Consider the following 10,157-nt stretch of genomic DNA (forward strand, 5'->3'; position numbering starts at 1 on the left):
GTATAGCGCCACACCAACACAGCAGCAATACCGCACGGTGCACGGGCCAGCCACCCACCCACCCACCAATGACTCATTGGTCTACAGATGAATTAAAAAAATGTTCCTACATCGGCCATACGATGGTCCGTTCCCGAGGGTCATTCAACATACCCTTGTGTGTACTGGAGACGAAGCTGAAGTGTATCTACACTACACACTCCTGGCAACACCGGACATACTAACAAGAACACACCCACTTACACTGCAGAACGTAGCATTATATACCGTACACTCTACAACACACACACACACACACACACACACACACACACACATAATCTGGCAACAAATGACAGAGTTGCGGACGCCTCTGGTATTACTGGCAACAGATGGGCAAATGTGACGTCCACACCCGCTATACAGTATGGACACAAGTCTTCCACCTAGCACCGTGGACCACTCCCTCCACACACCACATGACACCTTCCACCCAGCACCGTGGACCAATCCCTCCACACACCACATGACACCCTCCACCCAGCACCGTGGACCACTCCCTCCACACACCACATGACACCTTCCATCTAGCGAAGTGGACCACTCCCTCCACACACCACGAGACACCTTCCATCTAGGGCACGGTACAGAGTGAGCGGATCACATCTCCGTTGTATGGCGAGGTGGTACCTCAGAGTGCCTTCCCTTCCCAGCCTCACGAGGCATGGGGTGGTACCTCAGTGTACCCTCCCTCCCTTACATCACAAGTCATATCAGTGTACCCTCCCTGCCATCTGTAAGATCCTACGGTACAGTAACGTTACGGTGGCATGAGAACACAATGTGCCATGCGGTGATTGTTCCTGGTGTGGCCTTGCCTGGTCGCATGTTCCCCTGAAGCCAACACAGAGGCTTCTACAGCCTGACGGGAGCCGAGCATCTTCCACCCTGCTACCCACCTGGTACAGTGCTCGTACGAGTCCAGGTGGGACACCCCTTGACCACGACGGTTCAACCCCTTGTTATGATGGCCTAACCTATGACCTGACTCTCATGAGTCATGCATCATGAGCTCAAGTGGTGGTACCGTCGTGGTCAAAAGCTGTACCGTTATACACACACCCTTACATGTGTATGGTACATAATACTAAGACCTCAAGGTCCAGGTACGTCACAATCGTCAACACCTTCACCTGGACTGATGCCATCAACATATTCACACAGACTGGTTCCACTTGTTGGTCTGTCATCCCTATATAAGGTTAGGTCTGCCACCAGCCTTCCAGACTGGACGTAGCCACTGTTGTGATGTGCCAAGGTTTGTGTGTGTGTGTGTGTGTGTGTGTGTGTGTGTGTGTGTGTGTGTGTGTGTGTGTGTGTGTGTGTGTGTGTTGTGCCCTGGTCTGTGCTCTCATACAAACACAAGACTGGATGACACTGGGAAAGTGGGCAAACCTGTTCCCCTTTTGAAACGTGTTGGGGGACAAGGGTAATCCTTACCACCCTTAACATGATGCGCCTCCAGCCCTTAGAGAAGGTACGGGAATATACACTGACGTAGAAATACAAATATCTACACAAAATCGGAACGATGCAAACATAATCATACTCACACACACACACACACACACACACACACACACACACACACACACGCACGCACAAGGCACTTACAGTCACTGAAAGAACTCACAATGGTGGGACTCAAAACTCATGATCGATTACGAGGAATGCTCGTGAGCCTTACACCAGCTGGTGATGGTGGGCACGGTGGGAGCTTCATCAACTAGCTGTGTCACAGCACAAGGCCATCCAGGCTCCCATACCAGGCTGCCCTGGCGCCTGACATCATCAATACCTCGATAAGGGTTCGAATCCTGCTGACGCTGCTTTTGGGCTCCTACAGGAGCAAATGAACTGCTAACAACCAGTCAGACTGAAACCACGAGCGTAAGTGAGCATATGTGGACACACAGTTGCACCAACACACACGCGTACACATCCAGGCCTCTACACAGATGGGCGTGATAGGGCCAGGTAATCAGCGCATGACGCTGCTCACACTTCCTTCCTAACACAGTGCCAGCCTTTCATCATCTCGGTAAACACACACACACACACACACACACACACACACACACACACGAGTCATCATGGGCCAGCCCGAGATCGGGTTTATACATGAGTTCGATTCCTAGGCCCGGCAGTCGGTCTACAACCATCCCAGGTGTTCATCCTCCCCTCGGGGCTGGTTGACAAATGGGTACCTGGCTTAGGCTGGGGATGTTTTTATATATTGTTACGGAACACGTGTGTTTGTGTCCACGTGGTTCGTATGTGTCTTGGTGTATCTCTGTGTATGACGTGTCCTGGGTGTAGGGAGCGGCTTCTATCGGCCCGGATCTCACCCTCCCTGACCGTGTTGATTGCCTTAGTAATCATGTCTTGACCCAGACCTTGACCAGCCCTGTAACACCCAAACGTCAGCTCAACGGCGTCAGGTCCAACCATGGGAACAGCTACGGTGTGTCGTCACGTGCGTTCGCTGCCGGCGTGGACAAAGGAACATAGGAGGCTGGATGCACGCCACATGTGTAGGCCGGACCTTAGGCCTCCTTCAGCCAATCAAGTCGAGGAGAGGGCATGACAACCAGTCTCTTGACCTATCAAGGGCAATTGTGTCATTGTGACCTATAGTAGAACTAGGTGGCGGGTCGAGGCGTGGCCAGCTGTTCCTGCCTTGTTGGTCATTCAGATAAAAGCTCAGACAACCGTCTGAGACCTTGATTCCTTCACCAGTCTCGAGCCCAACAACAAAAGGTAATGTAGGCTTTCCCTGTCTCGAACCACGTAGCCACCGCTGCCCTAGGTTGTAAGATGTTACTGTGTCCCGTCAAGTTTGACTAGGTTGTAAGATGTTACTGTGTCCCGTCAAGTATGACTAGGTTGTAAGATGTTACTGTGTCCCGTCAAAGTATGACTAGGTTGTACGATTGTTACTGTGTCCCGTCAAGTTTGACTAGGTCGTAAGATGTTACTGTGTCCCGTCAAGTATGACTAGGTTGTAAGATGTTTACTGTGTCATGCCAAGCTTAACTAAGTGTAATGATATGTTACTGTGTCAAGTCAAGCTTAACTAAGTATAACAATGATGTTACTGTGTTGCGTCAGGTTAGCTAAGTGCAACGATTGTTACTGTGTCACGTCAGAATCTAACTAAATGTAATGCTATCGAGCAAAGTGTCAACGGAAAGAGATCTCCTGGTTTGAAATCTTATCTGGAATTGTTAACATATGTTCAATGTTAAACTCATGTTCAGTGTTAACGTAAATGATTCGTGCCTGATTTATGTGTTCACCTTGTACATTTGAATTCTTTTCATTATAAGTAATTCTAACCTTTGTGTTTGTTTAACCCTATAACGTTAAGATAGCGTTATCCTGAGTTGTGCTATATTACAAATCTACCGTCCTTGCAAAGACGAGGACCAGTAGAGTATTTGTAACATATATATGTTGCTGGCGACCTTGCTATAATAAGTGCTGAGTTCGTAACAATATAAATTGGCGACCTTGTCCGAATATATATTATATTTGAATTCGTAACATATAAACTGGCGACCTTGCCAGGATTTTTCTTGCCTTAACGGAATCTCTTTCCTTGATTCATTAATCATGTCGTTGATCAGTGGTGACAATACCGCTCAATCATTAACGTCGGTCAAAGTCTCTATCCCTCCCTATATCCCTAGTGATATTAATGTTGATCTCAGTTATTGGCGAAAGCAGCTAGAGATAGCTAAGGTCAATGCACAAGCACAGTTACAAGTGCAGAGGAAGAAGACTGAACAAGCTAGGTTAGCTTTCGAACGTGAAAGACTTAGACTAAACGCTTCACCATCAGGACCAGTGTCGTCTCAGTTGGGTAACTTACATGTACCGAAGTTCAGTAAACTTGACGTGGGCAGACGTTCAAATGGCTACGACGACAGAGGGAGGACCAATGGTAATGTAATCCCACCTGAATCTGCTACCTTGCCGGTAACTCATAGAAGTCAGGGGAAATACTCCAACGGAGTTAAGAGTTGTTATTATTGTGGCAAGGCTGGGCACCAGGTGAGGGATTGCTGGGCTCGAGCGAAGGAATCCAGAGACTTTACCAAAAGTAGGTCGGTAAGTCTCTTCTCAGCTTTAGGTCCACTTAATAAAGTAGGTAAGGCTGTCCCTGCTCTTAGGAAAGTGAGGGGTTGCGAGAGTGTTAATCAAGTAGTTAAGGATCCGTTCTGTGGGAACTACAATGCGTTCCTGTCTGAGGGTTGTGTCAGTAGATGTGGTATACGACGAAAAGAAACCGTATCACGGGATTCTGGTGCGCTGCAGTCCCCGATGTTGGATGGCTTGGTGCCGCGAGAAGAGTTTGGAGACCGCGTCTTGCCAGATGGACTGTCGGGTCCCAAGGAAGCTCCACTAGTTGATGTGATAGTAGGAACAGATCTCTTTACGGACCATGCCCTTGTAGGGACTGTAGATAAGTTACCTGTCTTAGACGTGGACGTTGTGTTAGGCAGTGACCTAGCGGGTGGGAAGATGAACCCAGTGCCGGTGTTGCCTACGGGCCCGGTGGAGTCCACGGAGGCAGGGCAGCTTGAGGGAGAGGTACCAGAGATAGTCTACAACCACGATGGTGCCAGGCCTATGACAGCTGGCACGGCAGGCCGTGTGCCTGAGGACATAGCCGTTAAGACGGAGGAAGTGAAGACCAGCGAGAGGAAGCTGTGTGATACCCTCTCCCCTGGAGTTGCCTCCGTTGAAACAGTGGATTTAAAGACTCTCCCCCCGAGTAAGGCCAGCGAGAGGAAGCTGTGTGATACTCTCTCCGCTAGTGTAGCCTCTGTTGAGACAGTGGACTTAAAGACTCTGCATGCGAGTGAGGCCAGCGAGGAGAAGCTGCGTGATACCCTCTCCCCTGGTGTAGATTCCGTTGAGACGGCGGACTTAAAGACTCTGCATGAGAGTGAGGCCAGCGAGAAGCTGTGTGATACCCTCTCCCCTGGGGTAGACTCCGTTAAGTCGGAGGAAGTGGAGTCCCTCCCTACGAGTGAGTCCAGTGAGAGGGAGCTGAGTGAGACCCTCTCCCCTGGTGTAGACTCCGTTAAGTCGGAGGAAGTGAAGTCTCTCCCTACGAGTGAGTCTAGTGAGAGGGAGCTGTGTGATACCCTCTTCCCTGGTGTAGACTCCGTTGAGACTGAGTATTTTTCTCACGCCCATTCAAGAGAGAAGACTCTCCATGAGGATGAGATGAGGGAGGAGGAGATGTGTGATACCTCCCGTGCTGATCTCGAGTCTGAACGAGATTCAGTGGGTGAGACTGTGGATTTGTCTCGCGCCCATTCAAGAGAGAAGACTCTCCATGAGGATGAGATGAGGGAGGAGAAGATGTGTGATACCTCCCGTGCTGATTCTGAGTCCGTACAAGAAGCAGCAGATGAGAATGAGGATTTGTCTCGCACCCATTCAAGAGAGAAGACTCTCCATGAGGATGAAATTGGTGAGGAGAAGCTGTGTGATGCCTCCCATGCTGATTTCAAGTCCGAACGAGACTCAGTGAGTGAGACTGAGGATTTGTCTCACGCCCATTCAAGAAAGAAGACTCCATGAGGATGAGATGAGGGAGGAGAAGATGTGTGGTACCTCCCGTGCTGATTCTGAGTCTGTACAAGAATCAGTGGATGAGACTGAGGATTTGTCTCGCACCCATTCAAGAGAGACTCCGGAACGGAGGACAATATGGCCTGACAAACGATCTCGTTGGAGAAGGTTTGAGGCGGGCGACGAGGTGTTACTTCTACTACAGCAGCCAGGTCAACCCTTGGTTGTCCGTTTTCAGGGTCCCTACGCCATCATCTGGAGTGTAGGAGACTCAAATTACCTTGTCTCTATCCCCGATAGGCGCAGAGGTTGGAGATTATGCCACATCAACATGCCTGAGCGATGTTTCAGTCGTGATCCTCCACCCTTGGAACCGACGGTGCCAGTCTGCATCATCTTACGTCCAGCGGTAGCCGCGTGTGAGGAAGCCGACGACTTAGCTACGAGTGTCTCGGAGACCTGGGACCCGGGCGGAGGTGTGAGAGAACTAAAGTGTTACTCGGATATGGTTGGGTACTGTAGGATGTCATTGTAAATTTTGCAACACTCGCAATCCCCTCTGACAGTTATTGATGTCTGGAATGAGCAGTGTGAGACAGTCTCTCTTATCGATTATGAACACTACTTTTTAACTGTTATGTTTTGCAGGCTCCAACCAGATGAGCTGTGAATGCCAGCGATGCTGACGCTGAAGTCCTCGTGCAGGAGGACAGAAAGAAGGTTGAGCCTAAACAAATAGCCACCATGGAGAAGGAACCCTTGTCTGTTATTTGTGTTATAACACTTTATATATTTGTGTCCTTCAGGCGATCAGTACTGACTACCAACCCTTCAAAATGTTAAGAAGTTATGGGATCGGAGTCAGATATTAATCAGGTGGGCCTTGTTTCTTTTTTCAAGAGTATAGTTAGATATTCACCATATTGCTGGCGCACATAATGTGTTAGCCGATTGTTTATCCCGCTCTTAACGCTAGAAAATTCCTCTTCTAGGAATTTTCTCCTTTAAGGAGGGGGGTGTTACGGAACACGTGTGTTTGTGTCCACGTGGTTCGTATGTGTCTTGGTGTATCTCTGTGTATGACGTGTCCTGGGTGTAGGGAGCGGCTTCTATCGGCCCGGATCTCACCCTCCCTGACCGTGTTGATTGCCTTAGTAATCATGTCTTGACCCAGACCTTGACCAGCCCTGTAACACCCAAACGTCAGCTCAACGGCGTCAGGTCCAACCATGGGAACAGCTACGGTGTGTCGTCACGTGCGTTCGCTGCCGGCGTGGACAAAGGAACATAGGAGGCTGGATGCACGCCACATGTGTAGGCCGGACCTTAGGCCTCCTTCAGCCAATCAAGTCGAGGAGAGGGCATGACAACCAGTCTCTTGACCTATCAAGGGCAATTGTGTCATTGTGACCTATAGTAGAACTAGGTGGCGGGTCGAGGCGTGGCCAGCTGTTCCTGCCTTGTTGGTCATTCAGATAAAAGCTCAGACAACCGTCTGAGACCTTGATTCCTTCACCAGTCTCGAGCCCAACAACAAAAGGTAATGTAGGCTTTCCCTGTCTCGAACCACGTAGCCACCGCTGCCCTAGGTTGTAAGATGTTACTGTGTCCCGTCAAGTTTGACTAGGTTGTAAGATGTTACTGTGTCCCGTCAAGTATGACTAGGTTGTAAGATGTTACTGTGTCCCGTCAAAGTATGACTAGGTTGTACGATTGTTACTGTGTCCCGTCAAGTTTGACTAGGTCGTAAGATGTTACTGTGTCCCGTCAAGTATGACTAGGTTGTAAGATGTTTACTGTGTCATGCCAAGCTTAACTAAGTGTAATGATATGTTACTGTGTCAAGTCAAGCTTAACTAAGTATAACAATGATGTTACTGTGTTGCGTCAGGTTAGCTAAGTGCAACGATTGTTACTGTGTCACGTCAGAATCTAACTAAATGTAATGCTATCGAGCAAAGTGTCAACGGAAAGAGATCTCCTGGTTTGAAATCTTATCTGGAATTGTTAACATATGTTCAATGTTAAACTCATGTTCAGTGTTAACGTAAATGATTCGTGCCTGATTTATGTGTTCACCTTGTACATTTGAATTCTTTTCATTATAAGTAATTCTAACCTTTGTGTTTGTTTAACCCTATAACGTTAAGATAGCGTTATCCTGAGTTGTGCTATATTACAAATCTACCGTCCTTGCAAAGACGAGGACCAGTAGAGTATTTGTAACATATATATGTTGCTGGCGACCTTGCTATAATAAGTGCTGAGTTCGTAACAATATAAATTGGCGACCTTGTCCGAATATATATTATATTTGAATTCGTAACAATATACAAGGATGGGAGACGGGACAACACAAGTGTACACACCTCTCCCCGTAACTCACACACACACACACACACACACACACACACACACACACACACACACACACACACACACTAAACAAGAGACCCATCTCCTGCTGGGCCAAACAGTCATGTCTCCGAGACAGTCTGGGTCCGTGATGTTGACTGTCAACACCCGGATGATCACAACATGACATAACATCGTACGTCTGGCACCTCCATCAACCTGGTCTGAGTCAACCAACCTGGTCTGAGTCAACCAACCTGGTCTGAGTCAACCAACCTGGTATGTTTCGACCAACCTGGTCTTGCTTAATCAACCTGTTATGAACCTGTTCTGAACCGACCAACCAGGTCTGAGTCAACATCTCGATATGAGTCAACCAACCTAGTACGTTTCGACCAACCCGCTCTGACTCAACCAACCACCTCTGACACGACCAACCTGGTCTGATTATGCAGCCCGCGTGACGCCAGCATCCACCCACCGAGACACCAGTGTTGATCACAACGCGTCCCCGGTACATGCACAATGAAGACACGTAAATAATGTACAAATAGAGCAGACATGTGTGTGTGTGTGTGTGTGTGTGTGTGTGTGTGTGTGTGTGAGGGAGCGCAGCACGCCCAGGGAGGGCCACGTCCGCCGTTCCCTCCGGCTGAACTTTACAATGCACCAACTGGCCTCCCTCTCTCACATCCCATTTTCCTTGAGCACCGATGGGTCTCCCTCGCCGGTGGAGCGTTAGCAGAGCTAACAATGGATGCTTTCTCTACCCTTCACCACGGGAGGCAGTCTCCACCACCCACCACCATCACTACCCTTCACCAAGGAAGGCTGTCTCCACCACCACCACCACCATCACTACCCTTCACCACGGGAGGCTGTCTCCACCACCCACCACCATCACTACCCTTCACCACGGGAGGCAGTCTCCACCACCCACCACCACCATCACTACCCTTCACCACGGGAGGCAGTCTCCACCACCACCACCATCACTACCCTTCACCACGGAAGGTCACTACCCTTCACCAAGGAAGGCTGTCTCCACCACCACCACCATCACTACCCTTCACCATAGGAGGCAGTCTCCACCACGACCACCATCACTACCCTTCACCACGGAAGGTCACTACCCTTCACCACGGGAGGCTGTCTCCACCACCACCATCTCTACCCTTCACCATAGGAGGCTATCTCCACCACCATCACCACCACCATCATCTCCATCACCAAGATGAACGTCACTCACAAGAAAATAAATAACTACGAAAATGAATTTGACATGATTGATTATCAACTTCAGAACAGCTTCCCTGTGAGAACAGTACGTATGCGAGAACTCACACACACACACACACACACAACACACACACACACAGAGTAAATGGTCCATATAAATGAGTGCTAAAGGTCATGGGAGGTGCAGTTCTTGTGTTGCTATGGAGTAGCTCTGGTCACAGTTACACCTTTAACGTCTTCCACCGGTATACATGGAGGCAACCAGGTGTAGAAGGGACTCCTCTCCAGGGATATTGAGCATGGAGCTTTTTTTTCCTTTTTTTTCAAATGTGATCGCCATTACATGCGTTAGCAAGGTGGCGCTAGGAATAGACGAAGAAAGGCGACATCCACTCACATCACATCCACATACCTCTCTAACCTCGTCATTACATACTTGATCAAACCACTTCACACCACATACTGCACTCAAACATTTCATTTCCAACACATCCACCCTCCTCCGCTTGGCCTTATCTATAGTCCATGCCTTGCAATCACAGATACTGTTGGGACTACTATTCCTTCAAACATACCCATCTTCGCCCGCGTACACATTCTTCAGCGCTCCCAGAACCTTCGTCTCCTCACCCACCCTTCCATGGTGCCATTATGTAAAACACTTAACTTCCTCTAGGTTTTCTCTATTCAAACTAACTTGTCTCTCAATCCTGCTAAACATAATAACCTTCCTTTTACTTAATCTTGCTCTAAACTTCCTCCTTTCACGCACTCTTCCAAACTCAGTCACCAACTTCTGCAGCTTCAAACTCGAATTTGCCACCAGTGCTGTATCATCAGCACACAACAACTGACTCACTTCTCGGGCTCTCTCATCCCAAACAGATTGCATACTCGCCCCTCTCTCCGAGACTCTTGCATTTAACCCCCTCCCC

At 48.9% G+C, this 10,157-nt stretch overlaps 1 protein-coding gene and 1 long non-coding RNA gene across 5 annotated transcripts; both read left to right on the forward strand.

Annotated features, from left to right (window-relative positions):
• Positions 1-2,796: 2,796 nt before the first annotated feature.
• LOC139755970 (uncharacterized) lies at positions 2,797-7,747 on the forward strand. 4 transcript variants are annotated; one of them, XM_071674817.1, is made up of 2 exons: positions 2,797-2,924; positions 3,041-7,747. In XM_071674817.1, exon 2 carries the CDS (start codon positions 3,655-3,657, stop codon positions 5,635-5,637), a length of 1,983 nt encoding a protein of 660 aa, XP_071530918.1. In that variant the 5' UTR covers positions 2,797-2,924; positions 3,041-3,654; the 3' UTR covers positions 5,638-7,747. The 4 variants fall into 4 exon arrangements, 1 of the variants encoding a protein (XP_071530918.1); XR_011714225.1 differs by lacking the exon at positions 2,797-2,924 and having other exon boundaries at positions 2,995-7,332; positions 7,372-7,747; XR_011714227.1 differs by lacking the exon at positions 2,797-2,924 and having other exon boundaries at positions 2,995-7,293; positions 7,372-7,747.
• LOC139755971 (uncharacterized) lies at positions 2,934-7,747 on the forward strand. The gene is made up of 2 exons (XR_011714228.1): positions 2,934-3,002; positions 7,218-7,747. It is a non-coding gene; the product is annotated as an uncharacterized lncRNA (long non-coding RNA).
• Positions 7,748-10,157: the final 2,410 nt, after the last annotated feature.

The sequence above is a fragment of the Panulirus ornatus genome, chromosome 20 (assembly GCF_036320965.1).
Source record: "Panulirus ornatus isolate Po-2019 chromosome 20, ASM3632096v1, whole genome shotgun sequence".
Taxonomy (NCBI): Eukaryota; Metazoa; Arthropoda; class Malacostraca; order Decapoda; family Palinuridae; genus Panulirus; species Panulirus ornatus.

Excerpts from the sequence above, each read along its gene's own strand:
- LOC139755970 (XM_071674817.1), top strand. The coding sequence starts at position 3,655 with ATGTCGTTGATCAGTGGTGACAATACCGCTCAATCATTAACGTCGGTC.